At 42.3% G+C, this 22548-nt stretch overlaps 1 protein-coding gene across 1 annotated transcript in view; it reads left to right on the plus strand.

Moving 5' to 3' along the window:
- Positions 1-22548, plus strand: part of LOC123766503 (ankyrin-2-like) — a 52327-nt gene that overhangs the window by 14899 nt on the left and 14880 nt on the right. Inside the window, exons 2-4 of the mRNA XM_069304660.1 lie at positions 115-405; positions 12369-12533; positions 12939-13367. Coding sequence (XP_069160761.1) covers positions 115-405; positions 12369-12533; positions 12939-13367 — 885 coding nt within the window. The remainder of the gene's footprint in view (positions 1-114; positions 406-12368; positions 12534-12938; positions 13368-22548) is intronic.

Consider the following 22548-nt stretch of genomic DNA (forward strand, 5'->3'; position numbering starts at 1 on the left):
TCTCGATCATCCAGTACATAAGCGAAACATTAAAGGTTTACTCACCTACAAACTTGTGATGATTCACCATCAACAAGAAGAGCGACATTTGTCTAAGACTGTGACATTGTGCAGGTTGAGGGTGGACCAGGAGAGATGTACGAGCAGCTGCTGGGTGTGATCAGCCTGTGTGACGACACCCAGCAGGCAGGTCAGCTGTTGTGGTCAGGAGCGTCCCTGGAGCCCCTGGGATGCTGGAGCGTCTCCCCGCTGTGTCTGGCCGTCACCAGTAACCGGTGCAGGATCACCACCCTCCTGCTGGCAGCTGGAGCCCCGCTCACCACCACCTCCCATGGCCTCAACCTGCTGACACTAGCCTGGTGCTCCCCCGACGTCACTCTCCGTCTTCAGGTCACCATCACGCGGGTGAGTGACCACCATACACCAGTTGATATAGTGTCCACCATACACCAGTTGGTATAGTGCCCACCATACACCAGTTGGTATAGTGTCCAACATATACCAGTTGGTATAGTGTCCACCATACACCAGTTGGTATAGTGTCCACCATACACCAGTTGGTATAGTGACCACCATACACCAGTTGGTATAGTGACCACCATACACCAGTTGGTATAGTGTCCACCATACACCAGTTAGTATAGTGTCCACCACACACCAGTTGGTATAGTGTCCACCATACACCAGTTGGTATAGTGACCACCATACACCAGTTGGTATAGTGTCCACCATATACCAGTTGGTATAGTGTCCACCATATACCAGTTGGTATAGTGCCCACCATATACCAGTTGGTATAGTGTCCACCATATACCAGTTGGTATAGTGTCCACCACACACCAGTTGGTATAGTGTCCACCATACACCAGTTGGTATAGTGACCACCATACACCAGTTGGTATAGTGTCCACCATGCACCAGTTGGTATAGTGACCACCATATACCAGTTGGTATAGTGTCCACCATATACCAGTTGGTATAGTGTCCACCATATACCAGTTGGTATAGTGTCCACCACACACCAGTTGGTATAGTGACCACCATACACCAGTTGGTATAGTGTCCTCCATACACCAGTTGGTATAGTGTCCACCATACACCAGTTGGTATAGTGTCCACCAAACACCAGTTGGTATAGTGTCCACCATATACCAGTTGGTATAGTGTCCACCATATACCAGTTGGTATAGTGTCCACCATATACCAGTTGGTATAGTGACCACCATACACCAGTTGCTATAGTGTCCACCATACACCAGGTGGTATAGTGTCCACCATATACCAGTTGGTATAGTGTCTACCATATACCAGTTGGTATAGTGTCCTCCATACACCAGTTGGTATAGTGTCCACCATACACCAGTTGGTATAGTGTCCACCATACACCTGTTGGTATAGTGTCCACCATATACCAGTTGGTATAGTGTCCACCATACACCTGTTGGTATAGTGTTCACCATACACCAATTGGTATAGTGACCACCATACACCAGTTGGTATAGTGTCCACTATACACCAGTTGGTATAGTGTCCACCATATACCAGTTGGTATAGTGTCCACCATATACCAGTTGGTATAGTGTCCACCATACACCAGTTGGTATAGTGTCCACCATACACCTGTTGGTATAGTGTCCACCATATACCAGTTGGTATAGTGTCCAACATATACCAGTTGGTATAGTGTCCACTATACACCAGTTGGTATAGTGTCCACCATACACCTGTTGGTATAGTGTCCACCATACACCTGTTGGTATAGTGTCCACAATACACCAGTTGGTATAGTGACCACCATACACCAGTTGGTATAGTGTCCATCATACACCAGTTGGTATAGTGACCACCATACACCAGTTGGTATAGTGACCACCATACGCCAGTTGGTATAGTGCCCACCATGCACCAGTTGGTATAGTGTCCACCATACACCTGTTGGTATAGTGTTCACCATACACCAATTGGTATAGTGACCACTATACACCAGTTGGTATAGTGTCCAACATATACCAGCTGGTATAGTGTTCACCATACACCAGTTGGTATAGTGTCCACCATACACCAGTTGGTATAGTGTCCACCATATACCAGTTGGTATAGTGTCCACCATACACCAGTTGGTATAGTGACCAGCATACACCAGTTGGTATAGTGTCCACCATATACCAGTTGGTATAGTGTCCAACATACACCAGTTGGTATAGTGTTCACCATACACCAGTTGGTATAGTGTCCACCATACACCAGTTGGTATAGTGTCCACCATACACCAGTTGGTATAGTGTCCACCATACATCTGTTGGTATAGTGTCCACAATACACCTGTTGGTATAGTGCCCCCCATGCACCAGTTGGTATAGTGTCCACCATACACCAGTTGGTATAGTGTCCACCATACACCTGTTGGTATAGTGTTCACCATACTCCAGATGGTATAGTGTCCACCGTACACCAGTTGGTATAGTGTCCACCATACACCTGTTGGTATAGTGTTCACCATACACCAGTTGGTAAAGTGACCACCATACACCTGTTGGTATAGTGTTCACCATACACCAGTTGGTATAGTGACCACCATACACCTGTTGGTATAGTGTTCACCATACACCAGTTGGTATAGTGACCACCATACACCTGTTGGTATAGTGTTCACCATACACCAGTTGGTATCATGTCCACCATACAGAAATTGGTATTGTGTCCACCAGTAGTGAAATTTACGACGTAGACCGTGTGCACCATCTGCCAGCTGGTGTAACAGGTGCACCAGCAGTTGTGCACCATCTGCCAGCTGGTGTAGCAGGTGCACCAGCAGTTGTGCACCATCTGCCAGCTGGTGTAACAGGTGCACCAGCAGTTGTGCACCATCTGCCAGCTGGTGTAACAGGTGCACCAGCAGTTGTGCACCATCTGCCAGCTGGTGTAACAGGTGCACCAGCAGTTGTGCACCATCTGCCAGTTGGTGTAACAGGTGCACCAGCAGTTGTGCACCATTTGCCAGTTGGTGTAACAGGTGCACCAGCAGTTGTACACCAGCTGGCAGATGGCACGCGCGGGGCTACATTGTAAGGGTTAAAGTGCGTGTGGCCTTAGTTATGGTGGCGACGTGGGCCGTGTGAGTAACCACAAACTCCACCCCCATGAACGTGTACAAAGTGCACCAGCTGTGGCAGGTGGTTAACCTAGTCTTCATGTTGTTTGGGGGAAAGTGTGTGTGGTATAGAGGGCTAAATTGTGTATTGAATGTTGTAGATTGGTAATACTAAGTATATATACATTTACATATACATATATATAATATAGCTGTACCCAGCCACGCGTTGCTGTGGCTGAGCAACACATATGCTTCTGTGCCACAGCAACCTTTCCCTCTCTCCCAGTCCTCCTTACCTTTTCCCTGTCTTCCCAACCTTTCCTCACTCCTCTGTCCCCTCGTCCTCCCAACCATTACCCACTCCCCCGTCCCCTCATCTTCCTCCTCGCCATTCACCCCTCCTCCGTCCCATTGTCATCCTCACAATCCCCCCCTACTCCACCATTCCCTCGTCCTCCTAACAATTCCCCACTGTGCAGTCCCCTCGTCCTCCCCACTGTCTCCCACTCCCCCATCCCCTCGTCCTCCCAAACCATTACCCCCCCCCTACCCCGTCCCCTCATTCTCCACTTCCCTATCCTCTATTCCTCCCCACCATTCTCCACTCCACTGTCCCCTCGTCCCCACTATCCCTAATTCCCTCGTTCCCTCGTATGCCTCACTATTACCTCCCACCTTGTCCCCTCGTCCTTCCCTCCATACCCCACTCTCGTCCCCTCCTCCTGTCCACCATTTCCCACTCCCTCGTCCAAATGCATTCCCACATGATCTGATGTTTCCATAAGAAAATTGTAAACATTATATAATCTGATGTTTCCATAAGAAAATTGGAAACATTATATGATCTAATGTTCCCAACACTGAAAAATAAGAAAAACAGTTACAAAACGAAATGAAAAAAAACGAAAAAATTACAAAATAAACTATTCTCACAAAATGAATGGTATGGTAAACAGCGCAGCAAAATTCCAATGCAATATCACAAAAAAATTATTAAATCAAAATTTAAATAAATTGAAAATTTAATTTATACATGAACTTGGAAACATCGAAATGGAATCATGACATATTTAGTATAGCATGTGTTTCTCTTACATGCAACAGATGGGGTTTCTAAATCAAATAAATTGAAATCTATGAAAATTAAATTTATCAATGTAATTGGAAACATTGAAATGGAACTCGTGACATATTTATTATTGCGTTCATGTTGCTATTATATGCAACAAATGGAGCTGTTTTTCAAAAATGCATGTTCTTACCTGTCACAGGGGTAGCATCTATATAGTAAGTATATAAAAAGATGCGCCTATTCGAATGCAACGTTGTGTCAAAATTTCAAAGTAATTGGTGAAGAACTTCCAGAGATTATAGCGAGTGTTGCTCTTACGTCCAACAGATGGCGCTGTTTTTCCAAAAAACATGTTTTTTCCTGTCACAGGTGAGGCATGTATATAGTATATATGTGAAAAGACGCGCCTATTCGAATGCAACGTATGACAAAATTTCAAAGCAATCAGTTATGAGGTTTCAAAGATTTCCCTCACATGAAAAATACATGAAAAACTTAGTTTTTCAGAAAAAACATGCTTTTTACCGTCGCAGACGTGACACTTATATAGTATGTATATAAAAACATGCTCGGATGCGAATGAAACGTTGTGTGAAAATTTCAAAGCAATGTGTGAAGATCTGTCGGAGATTAGCGGTTATGCACAAATGAACATTTTTAATTTATATTTATATAGATATAGATACTAACTGTACCCGGCGTTACTGTGGTTCAGCAATGCACATGCGATGTTGAGCCACAGCAACCTTTTCCAGTCTCCCAGTCCACCCCACCACTCCCTCCTCCCCCATCCCCTCGTCCTCCCAACCATTCCTCACTCCTCCATCCCTTCATCTTCCCGACCATTCCCACACCCCCGTCCCCCCTCGTCCTCCCTACTATTCCAACCGTCCCTTTATTCTCCCACCATCCCCCACTCCACCGTCCCCTCGTCCTCCTAACTATTGCCTAATTTAACGTCCCCTCGTCCTCCCCACCATCTCCCACTCCCTCATTCCATCATATTCCCTACCATTCCCCTATCCCCCATCTCCTCATCCTCCTAACCATTCTCCATTTCACTGTCCACTCGTCTCCACCATCCCTAACTCCCCTATTCCGTCGTCGTCTCCACTGTAACCCGCTCTCTTGTAAACTGTACCCAAATGGGTTCATGAGTGTCGCCGGGGGTTCAACAGTCAGGGAGCTTAGTTAATAAGCACCATGACTGACCAATCCTTATAGACGATCATTGGTGCGGTGGTCACGGTACTGTGTACGTTTAGGGGGTCATCCTGGAAGGCATGGGTTCGAATCCTGGCCGAGTCAAAGAGTTCTTAGTGATATATATATATATATATATATATATATATATATATATATATATATATATATATATATATATATATATATATATATATATATATATACATATATATATATATATATGACGTACCTAGTAGCCAGAACGCACTTCTCTGCCTACTATGCAAGGCCCGATTTGCCTAATAAGCCAAGTTTTCCTGAATTATTATATTTTCTCTAATTTTTTTCTTATCAAATGATAAAGCTACCCATTTCATTATGTATGAGGTCAATTTTTTTTTATTAGAGTTAAAATTAACGTAGATATATGACCGAACCTAACCAACCCTACCTAACCTAACCAACCCTACCTAACCTAACCTAACCTATCTTTATAGGTTAGGTTAGGTTAGGTAGCCGAAAAAGTTAGGTTAGGTTAGGTTAGGTAGGTTAGGTAGTCGAAAAACAATTAATTCATGAAAACTTGGCTTATTAGGCAAATCGGGCCTTGCATAGTAGGCAGAGAAGTGCGTTCTGGCTACTAGGTACGTCATATATATATATATATATATGTATATATATATATATATATATATATATATATATATATATATATATATATATATATATCACTAAGAACTCTTTGACTCGGCCAGGATTCGAACCCATGCCTTCCAGGATGACCCCCTAAACGTACACAGTACCGTGACCACCGCACCAATGATCGTCTATAAGGATTGGTCAGTCATGGTGCTTATTAACTAAGCTCCCTGACTGTTGAACCCCCGGCGACACTCATGAACCCATTTGGGTACAGTTTACAAGAGAGCGGGTTACAGTGGAGACGACGACGGAATAGGGGAGTTAGGGATGGTGGAGACGAGTGGACAGTGAAATGGAGAATGGTTAGGAGGATGAGGAGATGGGGGATAGGGGAATGGTAGGGAATATGATGGAATGAGGGAGTGGGAGATGGTGGGGAGGACGAGGGGACGTTAAATTAGGCAATAGTTAGGAGGACGAGGGGACGGTGGAGTGGGGGATGGTGGGAGAATAAAGGGACGGTTGGAATGGTGGGGAGGACGAGGGGGATGGGGGTGTGGGAATGGTCGGGAAGATGAAGGGATGGAGGAGTGAGGAATGGTTGGGAGGACGAGGGGATGGGGTAGGAGGGAGTGGTGGGGTGGAATGGGAGACCGACAAAAGTTGCTGTGGCTCAACAACGCATGTGCATTGCTGAACCACAGTAACGCCAGGTACAGTTAGTGTGAGATTTTTTTCTACGCCTACCTCCCTTAGGAGGTGGACTACAAGTTTAAAGTCTGCTCACGGCAGTTAAGCATGAGTCCAATAGAAAAAGGAAAAGCATGAGCAAACCGCCAGGCCTCCACCACCAAGAGTGAAAACCTGTCCACAAGAGGCCGCTGGCTCCTCCTAGTTAAACAGGACGTTAAAACTAATAAAGGGTAACCGACGGGTTCTCACAATCAAATATTTATATTTGATGTGGCGCTGTGAATTGGAATTTCGAATTCCCAAGAACAGCCGCCTTATCAAGATCACATCAACATTTAATAATAATATGCAGAAATATGGTGGAATAATATGGTTGAAGGGTTGACATCAAAGACCGTTTTCTATAACATAACAATTTATTAATAACAAGAGTCTAACTACTACATTACCGAGTTTGCGTTACGTTAATGTCCATCCAGTGGCACGATAACAAACAGCTAAATAGCAACCCTTGCTGTGTGGCTGCATACTGAACTAACCTGAACACACGTGTGCCCACTGATGACGCAATATTGCAAATCAAAGAAAAATATCAGACTAAGTTACACCACAGCGAATGGTTACGTTACTGTACATCAAGTGGCATTTGCAACACAGCTATTCAACAGCCCCTCGAGAAGTGACAGCAGGCTCCATCTTGCTGACACTTCGGGCTGACAACATGAACTAACTGAACAAATGAAGGATATCCACTGAAGACAAAGACACAAGCAGGCAATCAATAGTGTCTCGGTTTCCCTGACAGCTACTATAATCACAAACTTAGGGGTCCTCCCGCCCCCCCAGGAGAGACCCACGTAACTAGGCGGGAGTTCAACAGTGACCCCCCTTATCACAACCCAGTGTGAACACTCTTTGCAACTCCCAACAAGAAGTTGCCCTGTTGTAAACAGTAACAAAGACAGGCAAGGCGGGATTCTGGGACACAGCTCCACAAATCCCTAGATGACTCTACTCTCGTCACCAGACGACAACCAAAAGAAATTGCCTTAAGTGATTAATTACGTTAATTGACTGATAGCAGCAGTCAGCAACAAAGTACTACGGTAATCACAAACAATTGTCTCACACTAGACAACAACATGATGATACTCTACGTTAATCTTTAACACTTGTCTCTCTTGTTAACAATAACTCAAACATATATTACATCACACTTGACTCCTTGCAAGTATTCAGTGAGTAATTCTCAATTATTACATATTAAGGTCAAACGGACCACTAAATACATCCCCATTGAGTTACGTTAACTAAGCCTGCCCTAACTTGGTAGCTTCTCCACAGTCTGTGTCAAAAAATTACTAGTGAGTGTTAATTACCCTAATTAAGCCCCTAATTAATTCTGAGCGATTAATTAACTGTCACCAGGACCGATAATTAATCATCCATAAATACGTCTCACTCCGCACTGCCTAAGCAGGTCTCATCAAACACTGTGAATTCACGGGAAAGGAGTTAATTACCCTAATTAACAAGATGTGCCACTAATCCACTGTCCTCAGATAGGATATGATTAATACAACGATTTATGCTAGCTCCATGACCTCGCTTTACCGAGTCATCGGAGCTCTCCAGTGTTAATTACTCCACTAATTAACCTGAGCCACTAATTGCTATTCCCCAGAAAGGTAATTAGTCTCGAGCATATTACGTTAACACAAATACTGACAGACTCTCTCCCACTACGTGAATTCATGATGAGAAGGCTAATTACATAATTAGCTAGAGTGGTCAATTAGTTGTCACATGGACAATTAATTGCCCCTGAGACGTATCTCATTCAAACTCAACACTGTTCTCTCTTAACAGCCCTCACTCACTCCACAATACTAAGTGTGCACCCCTTATCCAGTTAATTACCCCTTACTTAATTAACTCACTGAATCCTTAAGTCCTCAACACAACTTAAAGAAACAAAGTAACCCCAGCGTTACATAGGTCACACTACAATGGCATGCAACATCATAAAAGCACTGCCCACATATGGTTGCAGCTACTGCAACTCGCTAATTACTGTGCCCACACAATAATGACACACGGTTGTGCAACACACAAAAGTATACTCATATTACTGGCCCCCTCTTATCTTCTTGCACCCGATTGCAAAGGAATACTGTGAACACACACACTTACCTCAGCAAGGCAATTAACCCATCAATTGCCTGCTCTCATTAAGTACTGTGAATCACCCTGAATAATCCTAGAGGTCCCTTAAACCCTCAACACAGTTCCTGGGGCAATAATATCGTATAAACTGAAACAATACTGCACAAACCTGCAACATAATGATGCCGTCAGCATACCCCACATGCTAATGACATCATTAGGCAATCAGTCAGCAATCACATCTACTGACTTACCACACAACACAGTACATAAACATGCAAATGAACACATAGAAATGGCATTCACATAATCAATGAAAATTATATCACCAAGTAATTGTACTTAACTACCTCTAATGATTATAATTTTACGGTACTCTATGGCATTAATCCAGTCTGAACGATTATATAGAATCGACAGGCTGGATCACTTATATGGTAAATCTCTACACTGACTGGTTACATACTCTAGTCAGTCTACTATACATACAGTGTGGTCCTGTGTATAATATCTATCTCCAGGTACCGCCCCTATCAATCACCTGGCCCTACTGACAGCTGTCACTCAGCTGCTTCTCAAGCCTGGCGAGGCTCTGAGACAAGCTCTTTCCGTGAATTTCCACCGGTACCCATCACACTGTAATAGTACTCATTTCTACTGCCCTCTTTCCTTTATTTTTTTCCTCATTTCCCAAGTCACTACCACACTAGCTGACAACACTTAGCTTGCTTGCTCCTCATGCGTCGACAAGATGTGGCCCTAGGCTGTCCCGGGAAAGTGGCCAAGGCATGTGGCCTAGGCATGGCCCACAGCGCCCCTCCCGAACTGAGAGGGGGGGTGGGGTTTGGCCGCGCAGGTGACCAGGGTGGGTGGCCGCACACGGGCCGGGCCGAGCCGCTGGGTGGCCTGGGGGGTGGCCACGGGTAGCGCATGACGTCATAGCACCCCACCGGCTGAGCTGGCGGGCGGGGTGGGGGTGGGGTTTGGCCGCGCGGGTGGCCTGGGTGGGTGGCCACGGGTGGCCACGGGTGGCCGCGGGCTGGCAGGCTGCCGCCCACAGAAGTACCCATGCAGCTGGGGGGTGACAATGGCCGGCGGCGTCCCCACACTGACGCAGCCTGGCGGAATGCAAAGTCCAACATGGGCCTGTAATATCACACTCACTTATACTGCCCAACACCAATTGTCCATTGCCACTAGACAGGATACTCGACCCACCTGTCACACCATGAGGCTCTGCCAGCCTGCCTCATGGGTGAACACAGTCAACTGTCTCTTTAGGTTTTTACTGTTTCTTCCGTAAATCCTTGGCCCCATTCACCTAATTGGGCCTTGACACAACCAGGGATAGCAGGGGTGCCATCCCTGCTAGTTAACATGGTAACGTCCGCGATTAACGGGATGGAGGGGGAAAACTCCCCCCCTCCACCCAGACACGTCCTAGTCCACCTGCTACCCTGCTCCGACTGACGATTTCCCGCGCTAGGGAAACTCAAAATGCCCATACCTTCTCCCTACCTTGTCTTGACCAATCAGCTTGGAGCCGGCACGGCTCCTCGTGCCGGATCCAACTATAGCTCTTCGCGCCAAAACTAGGCTTGGAGCACACATGCCTGACCCAATCATATGCCTCCGTCACCCTCGGGCGTCCTGTGACGTCACAAGGAGGGGGAGGCCTAAACACAGGAGCGATGTATCCCATGTGGGGGGAAAGGCAACGTTCACTCCACTCTCCCCCCACCTCTAACGGTTTTTAGTCAAGTACCACACCGTCCTATTTCACAGAAACAGGAAAATCTCTGTAATTCTCTCTACAGAGCAATCACAGACTTCTAACTACTCACAAATGATAGTCCGTAACATATGCTTTCATTCAACACCCAACAAGCATATGTTATTTTGAAAGCTTCAGTTTCTAGAGTGTCTAGCCTAATCTAGAAACTAGGAAAACTAGCTGAGGGATCTAGATCCCTCACAGTTAGTATCTATATCTATATAAATAAAAATTAACAATGTTCGTTTGTGCATAACCGCTAATCTCCGACAGATCTTCACACATTGCTTTGAAATTTCACACAACGTTTCATTCGCATCCGAGCATGTTTTTATATACATACTATATAAGTGTCTCGTCTGCGACGGTAAAAAGCATGTTTTTTTCCTGAAAAACTGAGTTTTTCATGTATTTTTCATGTGAGGGAAATCTTCAAAACCTCATTACTGATTGTTTTGAAATTTTGTCATAACGTTGCATTCGAATAGGCGCGTCTTTTCACATATCTACTATATACATGCCTCACCTGTGACAGGAAAAAACATGTTTTTTTTTTTAAAACAGCACCATCTGTTGGACGTAAGAGCAACACTCGCTGTAATCTCCGAAAGTTCTTCACCAATTACTTTGAAATTTTGACACAACGTTGCATTCGAATAGGCGCGTCTTTTTATATACCTACTATATAGATGCCACCCCTGTGACAGGTAAAAACATGCATTTTTGAAAAACAGCGCTTTCTGTTGCACATAATACCAACATGTACGCAATACTAAATATGTCACGAATTCCATTTCAATGTTTCCAATTGCATTGATAAATTAAATTTTCATAGACTTCAATTTATATGATATTTTATTCAATTATTTTGTGTGACATTGTGTTGGAATTGAGCTGTGTTGTTTACTATACCATTCATTTCGTAATTATAAGTATAGATGCCACTCCCGTGGCAGGTAAAACTGTGCTTTTCTTGAAACACAGCGCCATCTGATACATGTAAGAGCAACACACATGCTATACTAAAAAGGTTACAATTCCATTTCACTGTTTTTGATTGCATTGATAAATTTAATCTTCATAGATTTTTAATTATTTTCATTTTGATTTAATTATTTTTTGTGATATTGAATTGGAACTTTGCTGCGTTGTTTACCATACCATTCATTTTGTGAGAATAGTTTATTTTTTAATTTTTTCGTTTTTTCATTTCGGTTTTTTTAACTGTTTTTCTTATATTTCAGTGTTGGGAACATTAGATCATATAATATTTCCAATTTTCTTACGGAAACATCAGATTATATGATGTTTACAATTTTCCTATGGAAACATCAGATTATATGATGTTTACAATTTTCCTATGGAAACATCAGATCATGTGGGAATGCATTAGCCCGCGCGTGCCATCTGCCAGCTGGTGCACAACTGCTGGTGCACCTGTTACACCAGCTGGCAGATGGGGCACAACTGCTGGTGCACCTGTTACACCAACTGGCAGATGGTGCACAACTGCTGGTGCACCTGTTACACCAGCTGGCAGATGGTGCACAACTGCTGGTGCACCTGTTACACCAGCTGGCAGATGGTGCACAACTGCTGGTGCACCTGTTACACCAGCTGGCAGATGGTGCACAACTGCTGGTGCACCTGTTACACCAGCTGCCAGATGGTGCACACGGTCTACGTCGTAATGTGTATACAGGTGTTGGTGCATGTGTTACAACAATATAATGTGTTTACAGGTATTCCTTCATATAATGAAGCAAGAACGTCCAAAGATCAAAGAGCTGGGAGAGCTTGGTGCAGGTGTTGATGTAGTAACAGAGCTTAGTGCAAGTGTTGATGTAGTAAGAGAGCTTGGTGCAGGTGTTGATGTAGTAAGAGAGCTTGGTGCAGGTGTTGATGTAGTAAGAGAGCTTGGTGCAGGTGTTGATGTAGTAAGAGAGCTTGGTGCAGGTGTTGATGTAGTAAGAGAGCTTAGTGCAGGTGTTGATGAAGTAAGAGAGCTTGGTGCAGGTGTTGATGTAGTAAGAGAGCTTGGTGCAGGTGTTGATGTAGTAAGAGAGGTTGGTGCAGGTGTTGATGTAGTAAGAGAGCTTGGTGCAGGTGTTGATGAAGTAAGAGAGCTTAGTGCAGGTGTTGATGTAGTAAGAGAGCTTGGTGCAGGTGTTGATGTAGTAAGAGAGCTTGGTGCAGGTGTTGATGTAGTAAGAGAGCTTGGTGCAGGTGTTGATGTAGTAAGAGAGCTTGGTGCAGGTGTTGATGTAGTAAGAGAGCTTGGTGCAGGTGTTGATGTAGTAAGAGAGCTTGGTGCAGGTGTTGATGTAGTAAGAGAGCTTGGTGCAGGTGTTGATGTAGTAAGAGAGCTTGGTGCAGGTGTTGATGAAGTAAGAGAGCTTGGTGCAGGTGTTGATGAAGTAATATCCACCATAAGAGGCGAGGCCCCATGGAGAGCCTGCTGGCCCCGAGGCAGGTCAGTGGTGAGCCTGACTCAGCTCATGGTTCAGGCGGCTCGTGCCAAGTGCACCTTGACCTGCAGCTTCCTCCACCTGGCTGGTGCTCAGTCCTCCTTATGTAGCAAGTCCGGCGCGAGTCCTCTGCACGCTGCCCTGGACGCTGGACACTGGGAGCTGGCGGCCCGGATGGTGAAGGACATGGACGGCTCTCTGTATGTTCCTGACCCCACAGGTCGCCTGCCCACAGTCACCCTGCCTCCACACCTCGCCCACTCTCTGGAGCAGGTCAGTGTTCATGCTCCACACCTCGCCCACTCTCTGGAGCAGGTCAGTGTACATGCTCCACACCTCACCCACTCTCTGGAGCAGGTCAGTGTACATGCTCCACACCTCACCCACTCTCTGGAGCAGGTCAGTGTACATGCTCCACACCTCACCCTCTCTCTGGAGCAGGTCAGTATACATGCTCCACACCTCACCCACTCTCTGGAGCAGGTCAGTGTACATGCTCCACACCTCGCCCACTCTCTGGAGCAGGTCAGTGTACATGCTCCACACCTCGCCCACTCTCTGGAGCAGGTCAGTGTTCATGCTCCACACCTCACCCACTCTCTGGAGCAGGTCAGTGTACATGCTCCACACCTCGCCCACTCTCTGGAGCAGGTCAGTGTTCATGCTCCACACCTCACCCACTCTCTGGAGCAGGTTGTGGGAAAAACCTGCTGGGATTAATATAAGAGGAGACTACCAGGGACTTGTACTGAACTAAATTAAAAAATTACTGTCTGCAAATTAATTCAACTAAAATCTCTAGCTAGGGTTGTAAATCCTAGCCCCTCTTTTCCTAATGACAGACTGTGGGCTGTAAGGGACAGGTGGGGTGAATGACTTGTTGATAGAAGTTCCAGTCCACCTGTAGACAGGGATCTCACATCAGCTTGTATTTTATACAAGGATAAGATTTAATAAATTCAGTTGTATGACTGAACACTGGCTCTGTTTAAATCAGGGATTTAAACATACATAGTCTAACCTAGCACCATAACTTACAGCCAATAGATTCTTATACTATAAACAACAAATTAAATTGTAAAAGTATAATAAATGACCTTAAATGTAGTCTAAATATTGTTAAGTAAGTACTAGAAATTATATTCAATTAAATGAACTTATATGATAACTTAAAAATAACTAAGCAAGCAATTGATAACTTAATTTATATATTCAAATATATATGCAGACATATTCAATTTATATGATACAGTTAGCTTGAGTGAATCTCTTCCAATGCTATGGACACTTGTGAGGTTTTTACTTATTGAGGCTGAATTCTTTCTGACACAATGGACACTCATGAGGTTCAGTGCTTGGATAAGATTCACAGCTACACTACAATTTTAATAAACTTACTGATATGTGAGGCTTAGCCTCGCTTTTTAACCAACAGACAGATTTATAGGATATTAAAGCTACACAAGCATACAATTGGCCAATCATATACCAAATAACCTTCAATATACTTCTCTGCCAGTCGGGGTGCCTGTCTGACAAGTTTGCCAGACTGATTAACTCTCCCTTGTTGAGTTTAGGCACGATATTTTGCTACAGCGTTGCTGTATGATGATCTGGTAGCGTTGCTACGTGATTATCCTGCAGTTGCAGAAGAATGATTGGAGATAAAGATAAAGAATGAAGGTGGAGGAAACCGTGTCACCGTGATCTCCACTATACACTCTTATTTTATGTAAATGTTCTAGGATTTTCCTTGTAGATATTGTCCAGGTACTCCCCCAGTTCTAGAGAGTATTCACTGGCGATAAAATGTTAAATAAGGTGTCCTTGAGCTGGTAATGTTCGCTAAGGATCAGTCACTCTTGTTCACTCAGTTGTAAACAAACGCGGAGTGCCTCGAGGCATCGTCGTGGGCGCTTCTCGCCCTCCGAGATCCTGCCATGCTCTGAGCACGGTAGCCTTCTATGAATATTGATTGATTATTTTTACAGTCTAGACTTATGATTGAAATAAGATGTGATTATAATATAATTAGATATAAGATTTAAAGATTATAAGTAGTATTTGAAAGAACCACTGAATCTTATTAAGGATTCGATTTTTAATCTACCGGATGTTGAATAAATGTTCCAATAGTTTTTTAATTAACAAATCCTTCTAGAAGCTTCTGGATCCTTGAGAGATCATGTACAAAGTCACGTAGGCATCAAAAGGGCCCCTGTTGCGTACGTGTTCATGGTGCCATTGTCATCCAGGATCAAGCTATATAATGAATCTTTAATGATTCTAATATGATTTTGATACGATTTAGATATGATTTTGATATGATTTAGATATGATATAGAAATTATACATTTCTTAGATGATTATTAGATATGGTGGGTAAAAATTTCCCACATCTTCCAGAGGGAGAGAACTGGCACAGAGTCCAATACTTAGGACAATAGTAACCATATGTATTTATTTACTCTCCATTGGATTGATAATACAAGTGCAAATTTTGCTTGCACTTTTGTGCTGCTGTCCGTTGTGGACGATTGTGTCTGTTAGGAGTCTGTGGGTCTTGTGGAGTTAGAGTGTCTTGAGGTCTCTCAGGATCTAACTGCAGCTGGCTCACTGATTCCATGTGGATGAGTTTGTCCAATGTCTTCAGGGAAGTTGTTCCTTTAGACAGGATTTTGACTATTCTCAAAATCCCCTGACTATCTGGATGGACTGAGACAACTTTACCTAATGGCCAGTCAGCCCTAGGGCCATCACTGTCTACCAAGAAAATATCGCCAGGTTGGAGATTAGCTATATTATGTGGGACATTGGCCCCATAGTGATGTTCTCGTAGAGATGTAAGATATTCTTTTGTCCAAACATCATTCCATTTTTGGATTAGGCTGGACAGATGCTTATACCCCTGAACCAACTCGCTCTGACCCACATATGAGGGATCTCTGATCTCATCATCCACTAGAGATGGTACTGGAGTCAGAAGTCTTCCATACATTAGGTGGGCAGGACTTAATGGCTCATGTTGAGTAGGATCCTCAGACAAGTAAGTCAACGGCCGGTTATTCACCCTTGATTCTATTTCCGTGATTACTGTCTGGAGTTCTTGAAGATTGATTTTCTGACGGTGTAGAGATTTTCTCAAGGATCTTTTTACAGTTCCTATTAACCGTTCATAAAATCCTCCGTGCCATGGGGCTCTCGGAGGGATAAATTTCCATCTGCAATGACGCTGTTCCAGTGTGGAAGTAACTGCAGGATGGGAACAGATTTCCCGTAGACATGCTTCTCCAGCTACCAAGTTTGCTCCGTTATCTGAAATCATCAGCTTAGGGCATGATCGGCGTGCTGCGAATGATTGAGCAGTCATATCGGGTGTTACCTCTAGATGTACTGCCCTGGTGGTAGCACAGGTGAACAGACAGATGTATGCCTTGATAGGTTGCTTATCTGCAGTCCCTGTTAGATATATTGCTCCTGTATAATCTACTCCTGTCGTTTCGAAAGGTTGTAGATGGACCACTCGTTCCTTTGGTAGGGGTGGTGGCCCTGGATAAGAGCAAGTTCTTGCATCGTACCTTCGGCATATCATGCAATTCTTCAAGATTGATTTGACTGACTGTCTTCCCTGAGGAATCCAGTACTGCTGTCTGATTTGTGTGAGTGTGTGTCTAACACTCCTCCATGTTTGATGATTTGTTGATGTGTATGCAACACAATCAACCTTGTGACCCAATGATTTTTTGGTAAAAGCCATGGATGCACGGTATCTAGATTGATATCTGCGTGTTTCAGTCTCCCTCCACAACGCAGAATGTTGTGATTTTCTTGGTCTATCCACAGACCGAGATTGTGTTTTAACTTATGCGGAAGATTTTCATAGTTATTCCCATAAGTTTCTCTCTGGGCTTGTCTTACCCAATAGATAAGTGCATCAGGAAAAGTGTATTTTATACCTTTTTTCCTGAGATAATGAAACACGTTCGGTGTTACATTGATTAATTTGATGAGCGAGGAGTAACGAGTACAATCCAAGACTGATATTTGAGCTTGCTGCCTGGTGGTAGTTATGGTTTGTGTCGTAATGACGTGTGGCTTTTGTTCAGGCCAACTACCATTCACTAACCATCGAGGCCCATGAAACCAAATATCTGCCTTTGCAAACTGTTTAAATGTCATACCTCTTGATAAGAGATCAGCTGGATTATCCTTTGTTGGTACATGCAACAATTGAAAGCCTGCGGAAATTTCTTTAATTTCCGAGACGCGATTTTTTACATATGGAGTTGGACAGTTGTCGTTTCGTACCCATTGTAAGACAGCTTCATTGTCAGACCATATGATGACATCTTTGATGTTCATGGTAGACAAGACTTGTTTGATATGTAGTGCTAAGCGTGTGCCAGTTAGCAGTGCTGTTAGTTCCATCTGAGGCAAAGTCCTCTTTTTTAATGGAGCGACTCTGGCCTTAGAGGTGATAAGATATGATTGATTAGAAGTCACTAAGTAAGCACAAGCTCCAAAAGCTTTGGCTGACGAGTCTGCGAATACATGTAGTGATACTTCTTCATTTTCCTCGACTATGTGTCTCGGAAAGATTATCTTTTCAACCAAAGTTTGTTCTTGAGCCACTTCCATCCAAGCTTTTTGTAACTGGATTGGTAGTGGATCATCCCAACCAACCTTAGCTTTCCATGCTTCTTGCACCAATAAACGCCACTTGATAATCAAAGGATTTAGTAGACCAAGTGGGTCGAATACTTTGCTAACTTGTGAAAGCAAATCCCTTCTTGTAGTGATGTTGTAATTTACTGGCACAGATTTGATCTATATTGTGTCCGATATTAAATCCCAATCCATACCTAACACCTTTTGTGATTCTGGTACGTGATATTCAGGGTAATCTCTTGCTATTTGATTATTCAATGTTGCATTATTAGAGGCCCAAGATTGTAGTGGCATGTTGGCACCTTGTAGCTCCTTGTTGGCCTCTTGATATAATTGTAACAGTTCAGTAGTACTGTTAACTGTCCCTTGAAAATTATCTACATATAGATTTTGACTGATTTCAGTCTTACAGGGACTTGATGATTTCTTCAGATGAGTATCTAGAGTTGCTTGCAATAGAAATGGACTGCTTGTCGTGCCAAAAAGAACTGATGAGAATCTGAAAGTCACTACAGGACTATTGACATCTTCTGGGTTCTCTACCCATAGAAACTTAGTGAAGTCTCTATCTTCTTCTTGTAAGCCAACTCTTAGAAAGGCCTTACTTATATCTGCTGAATACGCATATTTGTTAAGTCTAAACTTCAACAGTATGTCATACAATTTCTGAGTTAGACTTGGACCTGTTTGCAAACAATCATTTAGACTGGTACCTTGGGGTCCAGATTTAGAGCTACAATTAAAAACTATCCGTAAAGGAGTCATTTTTGATTCTCTCATTACAGCCATGTGTGGTAAAAAATAGCCTGTTTGCTTATTGTCATGTTTCACGACTTCGATGAACTTATTCTTTAATTGTTGAGCAATAATCTCATGATAGAGTTTTAAATGCTCAGGCCTTTTTCTTAGCTTTGCTAGTTGCGATTTAAATTGACTATAAGCCATGTGATAATTGGTAGGTAAGGTTTTATGGTTTATTTTCCATGGTAGCCTTACCCAGTACTGTCCATCATGGTACTGTACAGTTTCTAAGTACTGATTGTATGCACAGACATCATCAGGACTTGGTTGTTCAGGAATTATTCCTATGGCATCAAGTTCCCACAATTGATGTACAGATTCTAATCCATCATCAATCATGTGGGGGATTTTAAGTGGTGACTGTTCTTGCCTAGTCATGCCACTATTACAGTTTCTGTATGATGTGATTTTTCAGGAGTTGAAGGTTCAAGATCTAGTATAGGTCCTGTCATCAATATACCTCCTGCTGATTTGAGTATATTCATACCCATAGATTCTTCTGATCCCAGAATGAATCGATGATAGTAGTCAGCTCCAATCAGGATTCCGATATCTCCTATGTAGTCAGAATCAAGCAGAGGATCTGCTAATTGTATTCCTTTTTCTTTTAGGAATCTAATAGTTGCTGTCAGACCAGTCACTTCCATTTCAGTAGGAATTTTATCAACTACTATGGCTTCTACTGTCCTTTGGGATGTACCTAGACAGACATTGAGTTTTACTACTGGAAAGGTTCTACGACCAGAATTAGTAAAAAACCCTGATATAGATGTAGATACTTGCTTTGAAGATTTAAGTTGTAAATCTTCTGCCATCTTTTTACTGATAAAGGTTTTCTGTGACCCTTGATCAAAAAAGCCTCTAGTTGCAATACAAATTCCTTGATTGCATAGTTCTAGCTGTGCAGTAGGCAATATAGCTGTTGTAACAATTTCTGTATCCAAGTCGTTGACATTGCTCATTACTGTACAGAATTGTACGGCTGTTGTGATATTATCATCTTTGGGCTTTGCCTGAGATGCAGGTTGATTATTGGAAGTCTGTGATCTGGATTGAGTGTTAATATCACTACAGAGTGCTGTGTGATGTACACTTTTATGACAATATTGGCAGTTTTGCAATGGAGTGTTACACTCACTTGTATCGTGCTTCCGTAGACAACGGATGCACCTGTTGAGAGATTTCAGTCGATCGATTCGACTGGCACGGCCTTCATATACTGTTCATTGATAAATGGTATGTGCTTCTTGACAGAATAAACATTTTGGGGCACTTGTAGCTCCTTTTGTCTTATCTGTCTTAGGAGCTTGGTTTCCTACAGTTCTGTTAACTGTGGGGGATATAGCATAAGAGCCAACATTATTCTGTTTCCACTTTGCAGAAGAGGAATTTTGTTGCCTTGATTTTTGACTGCCATTTTGGACATTTTTATTTTTGTCCGTGGATTCACCTTTGGGGATTTTTTCTTGAGATCTAAGTTTTCCTCGGCTTCGTAATCTTTGTACGTAAGCTCGAAGTCCATCAAAGATTTGGCTTTGTGATAAGATGTTGTTACAAGTATGTAACACTTGTAGGTAAGTAATTACATGCAAGTAGGTCATACAAGCATGTAACACTTGTACTCCTCCAAGGATTTCCTTAAAGGATGAATTGTATCTGTAATAATGTGTAACTACATTATTCATGATGTAATGAAGCATTTTGCTTTTTATTTTTTCTTGGCTTTGCCTTTTCTATTAAGTAAGTCTCTTTGAGATGCTTGATTAACTTCAGATTTTCTGAGGCTGCTTTCACTCCAGTGAAAGCATGAAATTAAGTGATCAAGACTTTCTTCTTGGATTAATTAAGATAGTTATCTTAGATGGATGATAATATTTGTATTGACATTGTCAATGGGCTGTTAGCCTTTCAGATTGTGTTGTGAGATTAAGATTGGTCTTAATCCCCAATTGTAGACTATTGTAGCCAAGTGATGATGACATTTGTCTATCACCTGATTTAAATGGTCTGTAGGCTGTAGATTCAAGTGATTTTTTTAGACACTTTGTGTCCTTTTCTTTTCTGTTTCAGCTGCTGGTGGAACACTGTTAGCCATTTTGACCTTTTCCGAGTTTCGGAGATTCCGAGATTTTTCTCTTTTTTCTGATGAATATGTTTGATGTTAATGTATTTTGATAAATGAGCTTTCCTGTCTACTTAGGTAATGATTCCAAAGATCGTCCTTCATTTCCTCCCTGGAATCTGGTTGTAGCAGGTGTTCAATTATCAAAAGTACTGTAATAATTTGATTTGTGACCCAAATGCACCAAGTTGGTAAATCTTGTAATAATTTTTTAAAAATAGTAAATGGCACTATTTTTGCAAAGTTATTACAAAATCTGTTACCATAATAGTTGCTTGATAAAATACAGTAGATTGCCTACTGGTTTTACCTGTAATAGGGTATGTACAGTATATTATGGTTAGATTGTAATGAATGCTCTTACAGTGATGATAACACTTTTTTAAAAGAATTTTATGTAATGAGCAGCTCTGAAAATCAGTAGATTAGAGATAATGCTAGATAATACACTTAAATATGTATATAATGTTACCACAAGTGAGGTAGGTAATTGTATGATTAAGATGCAGTTGTGTCTGTGGCACTGATATACTTAAGTACTGTGGTTTCTTAACACTGAACAGTATCAGTATGCTATGAATGCTTACTAGTTAATGGATATGGTGGCTTAAGCCACTGCAAACTATTTGTTTACTTAAATATATAGCTATGATAAATATTGGCTGATAGCTAGGTTAGGCTAGAATATGTAAGAATTATTCCAATGCAAAATCAAGAAGTTTCTTATGTATTTGGCATTGAAATATTCGGTAAACGAATGATCATAAATATCTAGGTACAAAGGACCATTATTATCCGGTTCGAAGGACCATTAATATGGGAAAAACCTGCTGGGATTAATATAAGAGGAGACTACCAGGGACTTGTACTGAACTAAATTAAAAAATTACTGTCTGCAAATTAATTCAACTAAATTCAGCTAGGGTTGTAAATCCTAGCCCCTCTTTTCCTAATGACAGACTGTGGGCTGTAAGGGACAGGTGGGGTGAATGACTTGTTGATAGAAGTTCCAGTCCACCTGTAGACAGGGATCTCACATCAGCTTGTATTTTATACAAGGATAAGATTTAATAAATTCAGTTGTATGACTGAACACTGGCTCTGTTTAAATCAGGGATTTAAACATACATAGTCTAACCTAGCACCATAACTTACAGCCAATAGATTCTTATACTATAAACAACAAATTAAATTGTAAAAGTATAATAAATGACCTTAAATGTAGTCTAAATATTGTTAAGTAAGTACTAGAAATTATATTCAATTAAATGAACTTATATGATAACTTAAAAATAACTAAGCAAGCAATTGATAACTTAATTTATATATTCAAATATATATGCAGACATATTCAATTTATATGATACAGTTAGCTTGAGTGAATCTCTTCCAATGCTATGGACACTTGTGAGGTTTTTACTTATTGAGGCTGAATTCTTTCTGACACAATGGACAATCATGAGGTTCAGTGCTTGGATAAGATTCACAGCTACACTACAATTTTAATAAACTTACTGATATGTGAGGCTTAGCCTCGCTTTTTAACCAACAGACAGATTTATAGGATATTAAAGCTACACAAGCATACAATTGGCCAATCATATACCAAATAACCTTCAATATACTTCTCTGCCAGTCGGGGTGCCTGTCTGACAAGTTTGCCAGACTGATTAACTCTCTCTTGTTGAGTTTAGGCACGATATTTTGCAACAGCGTTGCTGTATGATGATCTGGTAGCGTTGCTACGTGATTATCCTGCAGTTGCAGAAGAATGATTGGAGATAAAGATAAAGAATGAAGGTGGAGGAAACCGTGTCACCGTGATCTCCACTATACACTCTTATTTTATGTAAATGTTCTAGG

Source organism: Procambarus clarkii, chromosome 5 (assembly GCF_040958095.1).
Source record: "Procambarus clarkii isolate CNS0578487 chromosome 5, FALCON_Pclarkii_2.0, whole genome shotgun sequence".
Lineage (NCBI taxonomy): Eukaryota > Metazoa > Arthropoda > Malacostraca > Decapoda > Cambaridae > Procambarus > Procambarus clarkii.